The 15,590-nt window shown below is 36.5% G+C and overlaps 1 protein-coding gene across 1 annotated transcript in view; it reads right to left on the bottom strand.

Annotated features, from left to right (window-relative positions):
• Positions 1-2,258: 2,258 nt before the first annotated feature.
• Positions 2,259-15,590, bottom strand: part of SHCBP1L (SHC binding and spindle associated 1 like) — a 50,962-nt gene continuing 37,630 nt past the window's right edge. The window contains exons 8-10 of the mRNA XM_001375282.3: positions 12,616-12,866; positions 11,253-11,375; positions 2,259-2,582 (exon numbers count right to left, since the gene is read on the bottom strand). Of these exons, the coding sequence (XP_001375319.1) occupies positions 2,331-2,582; positions 11,253-11,375; positions 12,616-12,866 (626 nt within the window). The 3' untranslated portion in view covers positions 2,259-2,330. The remainder of the gene's footprint in view (positions 2,583-11,252; positions 11,376-12,615; positions 12,867-15,590) is intronic.

The following is a 15,590-nucleotide window of genomic DNA, read 5'->3' on the forward strand; positions in this document are numbered from 1 at the left end:
GAAATAATCAGTGTTGTTTTTTCTTTTTTAAGGTTTTACAAATATGGATAAATATGCCCAATCTAATCAATTAAACTCAAGACACCTTTATGATCCATCCTGACAAGTTATTCACATACACCCTTATTCAGACTTGGGAATGGACAGGATTTCTCAACCTTGAATCTTAGTTTGGCTAGCTAGAAGTCATTTCATATACATGGTACAGGAGAAGAAATACTGGATTTGGAAGAATCTGGCTTTACTAACTCAATCCTTATGTAGCTTGGGTCAAGTTCTTCAATTTCTGGGTCTTGCATTCCTTATCTAAAAGGAGGGAGTTGGTCTAAGTGCCCTTCCGATGATGCTATCCTTAAATGATTTCCATATCTTCCCCAAAACATCTTGGGTTTTAATGATTATAGAGCCTTGCATAAACAAATCCTATATAATTTTTAGTTATCTTCTTTCCATATCAACTTAGGCTTGCTCTGTACTTTCAATCATTTAAGAATTTGAATTAAGGACATGTTGAAGATTTCTATTCTAAAATCCTTTAATGTTAAAATAAACACATTTCTCCAGATGAGTAAAATTACTGACCTTGGCTGGATTTGAATTGGAAATTTTCACATATTGCACAAAGGAGCTTAAAACAACAAAAATATGAGAAGGAGCCATATGTCTGTGATTAGGAATTTTTGATTTTGTGGCTCCTCTTAAGAAGTCCTAAAAGTGCATATTAGGCCTTTCTCTTACCAAACTGAGGGAACAACTCTGCCTGGCTTTTTTTTTTTTTTTCATAACATCATCTATCATGTACAAGTCAAATTTTTGGTGGCAGCTGAGAGCTTTCTTTAGCTACCATGCCAGAAGGGAAGAAGCTGGAAAAGACTGAAAGGGGCAAAATAATTCCACCACACCCCTATGTATGACATTTGTGTATCTTATTTCTTTACCCACCACTCACTTCTCAATCCACTGTAATCTGTTTTCTGTTTCCATCACTCAACTGAAATTTCTTTTCTCAACAGTCTGCTCAGCCTTCTTCCTCCCTGACTTCTTGTCCTCTGTCCACCTGGATACTCGTTCCTCTCTATGCTGATTTCTTGCTTCTTCCTATCTTCAGAGCTCCTCCTAGTTTCCTTTACTAAATCCTCATTCTGCTACCCAATAAATTCATGGCCAAAACTCAGGACCTTCTTCCCTTAGGATTCTTATCAGCTCCTATTAGTTCATCTGTCATTTTTGTGCCAGTGAAATCTATTCCCATATCCCTAATATCTATTCCCAACTCTAGTTCCATGACTACCTTGCTGGACACCGCATCAGCACCTCAAACTGAACATATCCAACTTGAACTTCATCTTTATCCCCCAAACCCATCCACTTCCAAGTTTGTTAAGTCTGGGATATAATCTCAAGATCATCCTTAAAACTTTCCCCCCTCCTTTGCTCCACTGAGCCAGTCAGTTGTTGTCTTCTCATACCTTATTGAGGCTGCCTCTCTCCATTCTACCCTAGTTCAGGCCACTTTTATCTCCTCTTGCTCAGACAACAATCTTTTATTACTCCATTTCCCTGCATCAAGTCTCTCCCTTCTCTGATCCATGTTCTGAACAGTTGCCAAACTGTTATTTCCAAAGCACAGATATGGCTAGGGCACTCCTCTTTTGCCTCTTCTCACTGGTTTTTAAAGCCCTTCACACTCTGGCTTTGAAGATTCATGTCATATACAGTATTGGTCCTGCCAAACTTGCCTGCTGGCTGTTGGCTCTGTACATGACATTCCATCTCCCCCTTCCATGTCTTTGAGCAGGTGATTTACCCACTGTCCTCACATCTACCTCTTAGAGTCCTTCACAGCAGAGCTCAGGGATAATCTAAAAGAGGCTTTTGGAGGTCACATGGTTAGTGGCCTCACAAAGCTCTCAGTCTTGCAAGAACTTAGTGTATATATATATATATATATATATATATATATATATATATATATATATATATATATATATATACACACACACACACACACACACACTGTGTGTTCTCTCTCTCAGTAACTACTCTCTGCTCTAGCCCCTTACTGCCAAACTTATTTTTTAAAGGCTTCTTGAATTGAACAGGATAATCAAGTTTGTGATCAAAATATTTTAAACTAGAAACTATCCAAAGCAAAAGTATAAAAATATGTATTAAAATGAATCATTCCCTCCAAGACCATTAATAAAAAAATCTTCATAGTTTAATTAAACAAACTCAAAACTTCATTACAACTACCATTTCCTTGGGAATCAGCAACTATTTATTAAACAAATATCCCAAATATGCATCCTCAACATGAATCCTGTGCTTTAATTTGTGACTATTCTGATATCCCCCTTTAAGTTTGCCTCTATCTTATTATTATTCATTTCCAGATTCAGATTTTGCATTACTTTGGAAAGCATATCATCATCTTTTTTATCTCCTGAAGCAGCTCCTTTGTTAAGAGTTCCTTCCGCTATAATAAAAAACTGTTCTGTTGGTTGTAGAATGCTTACTCCATATCCATTGTTGCTATAAATATGATTATTATTCATCTTCAATTTAGGGGCAGGAAGAACCTGTTGGGGCATTAAAATTAGTTAGTTTTTTTAAAGGATTATTTCATGTTTTTCCTTACAAAGTATAAAGGTAATTAACATGTTATTAATACCTAACTTTAGCTTAATTAGTTAAATATCTTTAAAAACATTAACTGGAAATAGTGCAATTTGCTTCAGTTTTTAACAACTGCTGCTTTTCCATACTCTGAGTAACAAAAACTATATACTTCAAAATGGCCAATTTGTCAATTTAAGAAATCTAGATTCACATTTTACAAAACCGAATTGTATAAATAACCCTTTAAAAATGCTTATGACTATTCTATTCAGACTTAATTGATGGCTCTTTTAGACAAGTCCTATTCTGAGACTTTATCATTTCCTGGAGATGGTGCAATTCTAGAGCTAGTAAGCTCTAGGAGGTTCTAGAATCAGGGCCCTTTGAATGAATCTGTTGTCTAAGGACAAATTTAGCTAGATTATTACCAGAATAACCCAGGAAATAGTTTATAGTAGTGACACTACACTTTTACAATGATGGTAGCAGTAAGGAAAAAGAGAAAGGTTTTTATGAATAGGGTCATCTAGATGGATCAGTGGAGTATGGATTGAAAGATGGGAGATGGGAGGTCCTGGTTTCAAATCTGGCCTCAGATACTTCCTAGCTGTGTGACTATGGGCAAGTCACTTAACCCCCATTGTCTAGCCCTTTAACTACTCTTCTATCTTAGAACTAATGCACAATATTGATTCTAAGACAGAAGTTAAAGGTGTTTTTTTTTTAAAGAATAATACAGTCTACAAGTATTAATCTACTTGTTCTATGACCAAGAAGCTGGTAAACTACTGGTCAGGTATGTCTGGAACACTTTGTTTAGTTCTAGGAACTAATTTTTAAGAAAGTAGGACAAGATGAATTCTGTCCAAAAGACTCATCTTTCATCAGGATGATGAAAAGATCACAGAAGTTTCCACATGAGGATGAACATACCATCTAGCAGTCCACCTGACCTGTCTTGTCCTCTGCCCTGCCATTCTCCCTATTCACCTTCTGTGAAAGTGTAACTAACCAATGAAACCTCCAGAAATCTTATTTTTAGAGCTTTCAGGATAAACTGGCTTGATTCAATAGTCTAAACTCACCTAGACTGCTACAAAGAGCTGGAACCCAAACCAGACCATGTTTCCAACAAGCCAGACAGTCTGACCATCATCATCTGTCTTGTCCTCCACTTCCCTCCCCATTCCTGCTTTTTTGTCTATCCTTTGCTGTCAAAAAAATAACCAACTCTATACTACTACTGCCTCTGCAAAGGGTTAGTCAACTGGTCAGGACCATGGACCAACTTGCTATCCCCTAAGACTCTCCAGACCAAAATTCAGCTCCCTGGCCATCAATGCATACATGTGTGTTTGTCTCCATCAGAATGTAAGCTCCCCAGAGGCGGAGTCAAGATGACAAATTAGAGGCTTAGAGGCAGCAAAAGTTCAGACCTCTGAAGGTCCTTCCATACCAATTAATTAAATGCTCCTAGGGGACTGAAAAGCAGACCTAACAACAGGACAGAGCCAAGGAACCCTCCTGATGGACTCAACTTAAAAGGTACAGCCCCCCCCCCCAAAAAAAGCCTGAATTCAAGAACACTCTGGGTTGAAGGGGAAGGAGGAAGGAAGGTCCCAGGACCCCACCCCTATCTAGAGCACTAAACCTCCAGCGGTGGCTGGAACCTCTGGGAGAGCAAGGGTGCTGGTCTGGAGGGAGTATCTTGCGAGAAATGCTGTGCCAGACTCAGAGCATCAAACACAGGCGGTGGGGAAGCAGTTGGAAAAGAAGCGCATAATGGGCAGCCCAGTTGCAGCAGTGGAGACACTCCACATTGCCCCCACCCTTCCTGAAATTTTGGCCTTGGGGCACATTCAGCTCTGCAGGGTCAACTCAGCTAGACTTAATCTCATCTAGCCCTCAGAGGGCCAGGAAGCTCAAGCTCCAACACCCCTCCCCCACAGACTGTGCTGAGAGATTTGCTAAGCTCCAAGGGTGAAGGCTGACAGAAAAGCCCAAAACCACAGATCCAACACAAAATAAGAGAAGCAAGAGCGCAGGCAACTACAGAGAGTAAAGAAGGGGTAAATATGAGCAAACAACAGAAAAAGAAAAAAGAAATTACAATTGACAGTTTCTATATAGGCAATGAACAAAGGGCAAATGGAACAGAGAAGGATGAAGGAACACCAAGCAAAAAAACAGAAATTCCAGCGAACTGGATACAGGTTTTGGAAGAATTCAAAATAAAATTCAAAATACAATTAAGAGAGGCTGAAGACAATTGAGAAAAGAACTTAAAAATCAAGATAAGTCATCTGGAAACAGAAAACAGTGTCTTGAAAGCCAGAATTAATCAGCTTGAAAATGAGGCAAAGGAGGTGAAAGAGGACCTTCAAAGAAAATCAGACCAGAAGGAGAAGGATGACCAAAATGCCAGGGATGAAATCCAGTCTTTAAAAACTAGAATACAACAATTAGAAGCAAGCGACTTCACAAGGCAGTAGGACACTATAAAACAAAATCAAAAGAATGAAAAATCTGAGGAAAATATGAAGCACCTCATTCACAAAACATAAGATATAGAAAATCGTTCTAGGAGAGACAACTTAAGAATCATTGGTCTACCAAGAGACCATGACAAAAGAAAAAGCCTGGACATCACACTATAGGAAATTACCCAAGAAAACTGCCCTGATATTCTAGAGCAAGAGGGAAAAGTGGAGATTGAAAGAATCCACAGATCACCTCTTGTACTTAATCCCCAACTGACCACACCCAGGAATGTTATAGCCAAATTCAATAATTATCAGACCAAGGAAAAGATATTACAAGCTACTAAGAATAAGTCATTCAGAAACCATGGAACCACAGTGAGGATAACAGGATATGGCTGCATCTACGCTGAAGGACCGAAAGGCATGGAATATGATATTCTGGAAAGCAAGAACTAGGTCTACAACCAAGAATGAACTATATCAAGCAAAACTGACTATATTCTTACATGGGAAACCAAGGTCATTTAACAAAATAGAAGAATTGACAAGCATTTGTAAAGAAAAGACCAGATCTGAACAGAAAATTTGATGCCGAAATACAGAATTCAAGAGAATCATCATAAGGTAATTATGAAAGAGGTAAAAAGGAAAAACAAAAAAACAAAACAAAACAAAAACTTTTTTTTTTAAAAAGAGCCAATAAGTTAAAATGATATGTATCCCTAAAGAAAAGAGGTCATTGGTAACTCTTAAAAATTGTTATTATCACCTGGGTAGCTAGAAGAATTATACTTAGAGGGAACAGTGACAAATTGTATAGGATGAAAAGCCAAGACATAAATATGTATATAGATATATGTATGCATAAATACGTGTATGTATATACATATATACACACACACAACTAGAGCTAAAAAAAGAGGTTAATACTAAGAGAAATGGGAAAAGAAAACAAAATGGGATAAATTTATATGTCACAAAGAAGCGCATGGTGGGAGGGGCGAGAACATCAATACACTGGAAGGGTAAAGAGGTTGGAGATAGGAAATACTCAACTCTTACGTGCATTGAAATTGACTCAAAGAGGGAAGAACAATCAAATACATTGGGGCAGAGAACTGATTAGCATCCTATAGGGAAACTGAAGAGTAACAAACAGACTGATGGGGAGGGAAGCAATACAAGGGAGGGAGAAGGAGAGGTAGTTTTAAAAGACTGTAAAGAAAATAAGAGGGGGAATAAGAAGGGAAGGAGGATAGAAAGGGAAGTAAAATAAGGGTGGGAATTAGGGGGACTGATTAAAAACAAAACACTGATGTAGAAGGAAATAGTGAAAGAAGAAAGGGCAGGACTAGGAGTGGAAATCAAAATGTTGGGAAATACACAGCTGGTAATCATAACTGAATGTGAATGGAATGAACTCACCCATAAAACACAAGCGAATAACAGAAACCAAAACCCTACCATATGTTGTCTACAAGAAACAAACATGAGAAAGGTAGACACACATAGGGTAAAAGTAAGAGGATGGAGCCAAATCTATTGATAAAAAGAAGGCAGGAATCGCAATCATGATATCTGACAAAGTCAAAGTAAAAATAGGTCTACTCAAAAAGAGATAGGGAACGTAATTACATCCTGATAAAAGGCAGTATAGACAATGAGGAAATATCAGCACTCAACATGTATGCACCAAATGGCATAGCATCCAAATTTCTAGAGGAGAAACTAGGGGAGCTCAAAATAGATAGAAAAACCATACTAGTGAGAGACTTGAACCTTCCTCTATCAGAACTAGATAAATCAAACCAAAAAATAAATAAGAAAGAGGAAAGAGAAGTGGTGAATGAAATCTTAGAAAAATTAGAGTTAGTAGATATGTGGAGAAAAATAGGAACAAAAAGAATACACCTTTTCAGCAGCACATGGTACATTCTCAAAGATTGACCATGTACTAGGCCATGAAAACATTGCAAACAAGTGCAAAAGAGCAAAAATAATAAATGCCAACTTCTCAGACTATAATGCAATGAAAAAAATAATTACTAAGGGTATATGGAGAGGCAAATCAAAAATTAATTGGAAATTAAAGAATATGATTGTCCAAAATTGGGTTAAAGAACAAATCATAGAAACAATTAATAATTTCATTGAATAAAATGACAATGATGAGACATCCTTTCAAAATCTATGGGATGCAGTCAAAGCAGTACTCAGGGGGAGATTTATATCCTTGAGTTCAGATATTAACATATTAGAGAGGGCAGAGGTCAATGAATTGGGCATGCAAATTAAAAAACTATAACGTGAACAAATTAAAAATCCTCAGATGAAGACTAAATTAGAGATCCTAAAAATCAAAGGAGAAATTAATAAAATTGAAAGTCAATGAACTATTGACTTTAATAAATAAGACTAGAAGCTGGTACTTTGAAAAAACAAATAAAACAGACAAAGTACTGGCCAATCTAATTAAAAAAAGGAAAGAAGAAAACCAAATTGATAGTATCCAAGAGGAAAAGGGAGACCTCACCTCTAATTAAGAGGAAATTAAGGCAATCATTAAAAACGATTATGCCCAATTATATTGCAATCTAGGTGATATGGATGAATATTTACAAAAATATAAATTGCCTAGACTAATAGAGGAAAAAATAGACTACCTAAACAACCCCATATCAGAAAAAGAAATTGAACAAGCCATCAAAGAACTCCCTAAGAAAAAATCCCCAGGATTCACAAATAAATTCTATCAAACATTCAAAAAACAACTAATACCAATATTATACAAACTATTTGACAGAATAAGCAAAGAAGGAGTTCTACCAAATTCCTTTTACAACACAAATATGGTACTGATTCCAAAGCCAGGCAGGTCAAAAACAGAGAAAGAAAATGATAGACCAATCTCCTTAATATAGATGCAAAAATCTTAAATAGGATACTAGTAAAAAAGACTCCAGCAAGTGATCAGGAGGGTTATTCACCATGAATAACCCTCATTCACCAGGCAGAATTTATACCAGGAATGCAAGGATGGTTCAATATTAGGAAAACCATCCACATAATTGACCATATTAACAAGCAAACTGACAAAAATTACATGACTATCTCAATAGATGCAAAAAAAGCCTTTGACAAAATACAACATCCATTCCTATTGAAAGCACTAGAAAGCATAGGAGTAGCAGGGCCTTTCCTAAAAATAATAAGCAATATATATATATGTATATATATATATACACACACACACACACACACACACACACACAAGGATGAGCATCCATCATCTGCAATGAGGATAAACTAGTATCCTTCCCAATAAGATCAGGAGTGAAACAAGGATGCCCATTATCACCTCTATTATTTAACATTGTACTAGAAACACTAGCAGTAGCAATTAGAGAAGAAAAAGAAATTGAAGGTATTAAAATTGGCAATGAGGAGACCAAGCTATCACTCTGCAGATAAGGTCTACTTAAAGAATCCTAGAGAAACAACCAAAAAACTAGTCAAAATAATCAACAACTTTAGCAAAGTTGCAGGATACAAAATAAACCCACATAAGTCATCAGCATTTCTATATATCTCCAACACATCTCAGCAGCAAGAATTAGAAAGAGAAATTCCATTTAAAATCACCCTAGACAATATAAAATACTTGGGAATCTGCTGATACAAACATAGGAACTATATGAACACAACTACAAAACACTCTCCACACAATTAAAACTAGAACAATTGGAGAAACATCGATTGCTCATGGGTAGGATGAGCTAACATAATAAAAATGACAATCCTACCCAAATTAATTTACTTATTTAGTGCCATACTCACTGAACTATCAAAAAGTTGTTTTTTTAATTACAAAAATCCATAACAAAGCTCATTTGGAAGAACAAAAGATCAAGGATATCCAGGGAAATCATGAAAAAAAAAATGCAAAGGGAGGAGGACTTGCAGTCCCAGATCTCAAACTATACTATAAAGCAGTGGTTATCAAAACAATTTGGTACTGGCTAAGAGATAGAAAGGAGGATCAGTGAAATAGACTTGGGGTAAGTGACCTCAGAAACACAGTCTATGATAAGCCCAAGGATCCCAGGTTTGGGGACCAAAATCCACTATTTGATAAAGACTGCTGGGAAAATTGGAAGACAGTATGGGAGAGATTAGGTTTGGATCAACATCTCACACCCTACACCAAGATAAACTCAGAATGGGTGAATGATTTGAATATAAGGAAACTATAAGTAAATTAGGTGAACACAGAATAGTATATATATCAGATCTTAGGGAAAGGAAAGACCTTAAAACCAAGCAAGAGCTAGGGAAAAAAATCACAAAATGTAAAATAAATAATTTTGATTACATCAAATTAAAAAGGTTTTGTACAAACAAAACCAATGTAACCAAAATTAGAAGGGGAGCAACAAACTGGGAAACAATCTTCATAACAAAAACCTCTAACAAAGGTCTAATCACTCAAATTTATAAAGAGCTAAATCAATTGTACAAAAAATCAAGCCATTCTTCAATTGATAAATGGGCAAGGGACATGCATAGGCAATTTTCAGTTAAAGAAATCAAAATTATTAATAAGCACATGAAAAAGTGTTCTAAATCTCTTATAATCAGAGAGATGCAAATCAGAACAACTCTGAGGTATCACCTCACACCTAGCAGATTGGCTAAATGACAGCAAAGGAAAGTAATGAATACTGGAGGGGATGAGGCAAAGTCAGGATATTAATGCATTGCTGGTGGAGTTGTGAATTGATCCAACCATTTTGGAAGGCAATTTAGAACTATGCCCAAAGGACACTAAAGACTGTCTGCCCTTCGCTCCAGCCATAGCACTGCTGGGTTTGTACCCCAAAGAGATAATAAGGAAAAATACTTGTACAAGAATATTTATAGCTGCGCTCTTTGTGGTGGCAAAAAATTAGAAAATGAGGGGATGCCCTTCAATTGGGGAATGGCTGAACAAACTGTGGCATATGTTGATGATGGAATACTATTTTGCTCAAAGAAATAATAAACTGTAATAATAAACTGTAGGAATTCCATGTGAACTGGAATGACCTCCAGGAACTGATACAGAGTGAAAGGAGCAGAACCAGGAGAACATTGTACACCAGAGACTGATACACTGTGGTACAATCGAATGAAGTAGACTTCTCCATTAGTGGCAATGCAGTGATCCTGTACAACTTGGAGGGATCTACGAGAAAAAACACTATCCACATTCAGAGGAAGATCTGTGGGAGTAGAAACACAGAAGAAAAACTACTGCTTTTTTACATGGGTTGAGGAAATATGATTGGGGATATAGACTCTAAATATAAACATCCTAGTGCAAACATCAACAACATGGATACAGGTTCTGATCAAGGACATATGTAATACCCAGTGGAACTGCATGTCGGCTATGGGAAGGTTGGGGGCAGATAAGGGAGGGAAAGAATATGATTCTTGTAACCAAGGAATAATGTTCTAAATTGACTAAAAAATTAAAATTAAAAAAAAAAAAGATTAAAATCCCCCCCCCCCTCAAAAGAATGTAAGCTCCCTAAGGGCACTTTTAAATGTCTATTTCCCAGCATCTAGAATAGTGTGTGGCAAATAGTAAGCACTTAATAAATGGCTTTTCATTTATTTCTTCATTCATCAATACAAAGAATTAGCAGGTTTTAGTTTGGAGAAGACTTAAAGGGGACCCAATAGCTATCTCTAAAGATTTCAAGGATTGTTAATGCAGAAGAGGGATTAGACTTGTGCTACTTTACTCAAGGCAGCAGAACTAGAAATAACAATCAGAGGTTTCAAAGAGGGATGATTAAGTTTTACACAAGGAAAAACTTCCTTAAGAAAAATGGAATGTGTTTCCTTGAAAGGTAGGAGATTCCCCCCTTCAAATAGAGACCAGAAAACCATTTGTCTAGGATGTTGTAGACGGGATTCTTCATTAGATACAGGTTGGACTAACTGGCCTCCGAGAGCCTTCCCAGCACTTATATTCTCATACACTATAGAATAAATCTGATGCTCCATTATCCTTTATTTCAACCATATGAATTCCTAGAACTAATATTTTTAAATTCTTCTTAGTAAAAACTTTAAAACAACTGTTAAAAATGAGATCACCTTCATATTCACTCCTCCTAAGGTGCTTTTTGAATTGTCACTAGTTCTAAGATTATTGCAGTGATGAATTTCATTTCTTTCCAAAATGGCTATGCTGCCAGGATATAGTTCAACACCAGCACCCTGCAAATTAAAAAAAAAAAGCAAAAAGCCAATAAAAATTACAAGGAAAAAAACCCCACAGACTTCTTTTTAAAGAAATGAAGCTGCTCTTTAATTTATGGAAATTCATAGTATGGAAGACATGCTTATATTTTGAAATGCCATGAAAGAACATATAAGTATAGCAACTTTTTGCATAAAACTCCTTTGGAAAATAGGGCCAGAACACAGCTAATAGAAATATCCCCCCCCCAAAAAAAACCCTTACCTTCTCTCTTAGAATCAATACTGTATATTGGCTCCAAGACAGAATTGTGGTAAAGACTAGGCAATTAGGATTAAGTGACTTGCCCAGGGTCACACAACTAGGAAGTTTCTTAGACCACATTTGAACTCAGGACCTTTTGTCTCCAGGTCTGGATGTCCAACCACTGAGATACCTAGCTGCTCTAGACATATTTCTTGCATGATTGCACAGGTACAGTTTAAATCAAATCGCTTGCCTTTTCAGGGATGGTGGAGTAGAGAGAGGGAGGGAGAGAATTTGATGCTCAAAAATTTTAAAAATTGTTTTTACATGTAATTGGAAAAATATTAAAAAAAAGAAGAAAAGAGGGCTAGAAAGGATAGTATGATCACCTAGTCCAATTTGCTGACATCCTAGACAAATGTAATTTCTAGGGAAAGATATTCTAAAATTTCCCCTTCAATGTTAATTTGATTCAAGAAATTACTCCTTATGCATTAGTTTAGGTCCATTTTTTTTTGCCTAGGTAGAAATAAAAAATGGATTATCATTCTAATAGTTAACATTATAAAGGATTCCTAATTTTTCTGTTAATTTTTTAATAGATTTCTTCTTCTATATTAGTAATATTTTTGGCTCTCAAATAAACCTCTCTGAATTTTTTAGGCTGTGTTAAACCCATTACTCTGTAGCAGTATCTGACACTTCATAAATGGTGTGTTTGTGTAATGTAAAAGTTTTTTTTAAAAGGTAAGAACTTTGCATAATTGATTCACATTTGTTACTCAAAATTCCATTAAAGCTAGTCATTCTCATCCTGAATTAGAATAATTTGCTCCTCCCCACCACACGAACTCTCACATCTCACACCTATTTCTGATTAGCTTATTTTTATTTTTGACTAGTTTTACAAAGTAATTTAAACCCTGAATCTCTTCTAAATAGCTGCCAATTATTTGCACATCAAAACAAGCTGCCTTTGTTCCAAGTAGTGATGTTATTAAAATAAACTACCTGAGCTCCAGTAATTTCACTGTCAGTGATAGTCAAAGCAGCTCCTGTAAGAACACAGACTCCTGTTCCTTCACATTTCAATACACAGTCCTCTAGGGTCATATGACCAGATTCTACCACCACAATTCCATCAACAGTCCCTTGTTGTATCAAAGTAAGATGCATCAGTTTCACATTTTCAGCTTTAGATACTACAAAACTGTCACGAGAAGGCTCTGAAGTGATCACAATCTCCTCTCTCTTTCCAACTCCTAATTTATAGAAGAAAATATATAATTATTTAATTCTAGAAGAATATATTTAAAGTCTTTTAGTCATTTAATAATTTTAAAAATGCCTTTTCATATTCACCACAAAATGTCCAGGAAACTGTTAAGAAGACTCTTATCTATAGTAGCTTGTTTTTTCCACAATTGTTTTCTCAGTTATAGGGTATCGCAATGGAAACAACCTCTAAACTTACCCATGGCTTCTATTCAAAATCCTTCACCCGAGGCTTACTTTAATGCCCCACTGAACCCTACTCCATGGTGACATGGAGATGACTCATTTCTTGAAGTTTATGCTAGCCCGGTACAAGCTGTGGTTCCATGAAGCTGGAAAGGTATGACACATGGACCAAGTAAAAGACTGTCATGTGAAGAATAGACTTGCCTATTTCAGAGAATCTCATTCCCAAAAGGTTAGCCACAAGATAATGACATTTGGGCCACAACTACTTATCTATCAAGGCATGGAAGGTGTATAATAAACATTTTCTGCAAGTGACCACATTGATGAAAGTATATTAATCAAACACTAAGCATTTACCTTAAATGCCAACTGTGTGCCAAACATTGTCCAAGGCCCTGAGGGTACAATTTACCAAAAAAGAAAGATCTCTACTTATAAAGAACTTACATTCTAAATGGGGGAAATGAGTATATATGTAAATATAGAGAGCATAAATATAAAGTGAATGAATATGAATTTCAAACTAATGAAATACAAGAGTGTTGGAGAGGGAGGGCACTAAGCCAAGTAGTGAAAGTTTACTGGCAGAAGATGGTGCTTAGGCTGCATCTTAAAGACAAAAGGGACTTTATGAGGTGGAGGTAAGGAGAATATGCATTTCAGGGATGTAGGATGGCTACTACAAAGGCACTGAAAAAGGAGATGGGAGGGTCAACAGTGTAGGCCAAAAGCATAGATTGGAGATAGTTAAACCCTTACCCCCCACTCTACTATCAGTGCTGTGTTGTATCAGTTCCAAGGCTGAAGAGCAGTAAGGGCTAGGTAATGGGTTGGTTAAGTGACCCACTCAGGGTCACACAGCTAGGAAGTGTCTGAGGCCTTATGAATAGGTTTTAAAGGACTTCATGAGATAAGCAGTATTCCTACTTTACCCAAGAGGTAATAGGGAGCCACTGGAATTGATAAGAGTCCTGTAACATGGTCAGATTTTTGCTTAAGGTAGATTACTTGCAGTGTAGAGGAATAGGGAGAGATGAGGCAAGTCAGACAGCCAGGAAAATCAGGAGAGAATCATGTCACAAAAACCCAGAGAGGAAATACTATCTGGAAGAACAGGGTCAACAGGATCAAATGTAGCAGAAAGGTGAGAAGGATGAAAATTGAGAAAAGCCATGAGATTTAGCAATTTAAAAAATCAAAGTTAAATTTGGGGAGACTACATGATGAGGGGGAGAAGTCAGACTGAAAAATTATGAAGTGACTGAAGGAGATGAAAAGAAGACAGTTTTTCAAGGAGTTTGGGGAGAAGATATACAGGAGAGCATAAGAGATAATAAGGGCTTAGCCTTAGTGAAGGTTTTCTTTTTTGTTTTGTTTTGTTTTTAAAGAATGAAGATTTAAGATGTTTGAATACAGCAGGGAAAGAACCAACAGAGGCTGAAGAAAGAGAAAGAAGAGCTGAATGAATCTACTGGAGGAGATGGATCAGCTAGACAATATGCATTTATTCAATGCCTATTGTGTGCCAGACACTGGGCCCAGCTCAGAGAATCCTCAGAAAGGGAAGACAATTCTTGTTCTTCAGGGGCTCACAATCAGCTGCATGTGTAGAGACACTGGCTTGGGCAAGGACGACCACCTCTTTTTCAAAGAACAGGGGAAAAAAAGAAGATAGAATGTAATGTCTAAAGGTTTTGAAATTAAGCGAATGGTTAAATAGGAGGCTTTTGCCAAAGTGTCTCAATTTTCTCAGTAAAGAGATGCTGAGCTAAGAGAGTAAAGAGGAGGGGCAAAGAAGGCAGAGTCTATTTATGGAGGAAAGAAAAGATCTAAAATAGGGAGTGAGAGAAGCAATTATTTAGGGAGGAATAAAAGGACTGCCTTGCTGCATGCAGTGAGAATCCAGTTGAGGTTACATAATATGATGTTTAAAATGTAATTTTATTATATATTTTGATAAGCAAATATTTATTTTCTCTCTCTTCTCCTTGCCAGTCCTCTACTGAACAGCAGAAACCAAAAACCCCTTGTCCATCCCCCTGGTGGAAGGGCAGGAGTCAAGATAAGAAAGATGGGAGTTTGGCATTCAATTCCTTGAGAAAAGCAACCCATACTAATATATGGAACAGAGTATATCAGAAAAACCTCTGAACTTTGAGTCAGAAAACCTGATATACCAAATTTGGCACTTACTATTTGAATGATTATGGACAAGTCACTTCAACTCTCCGAGCTTCAGTTTCTTTAACTGTAAAATGGGCCTATATATATATGTACTACTTCTTTCATAGGACTGCTGTGAGGAAAATGATTCATAAACCTTAACTGATATGAGCTATTATCATATTAATTTTCAGATTATTGTCACTACCATCAGATGCATTATCACTATTTGAATATAAGAAAATCTAGAGATATTTGCACTGGATAAAAAAATATTTTTAATGTGAAGGCAATACTGAAAGTCCATCTGTATTTAAGAAAAGACCTGGGTAGACGAGTAGGTAGAGGTAGGTAGTATT

Source organism: Monodelphis domestica, chromosome 2, assembly GCF_027887165.1.
Source record: "Monodelphis domestica isolate mMonDom1 chromosome 2, mMonDom1.pri, whole genome shotgun sequence".
Taxonomy (NCBI): Eukaryota; Metazoa; Chordata; class Mammalia; order Didelphimorphia; family Didelphidae; genus Monodelphis; species Monodelphis domestica.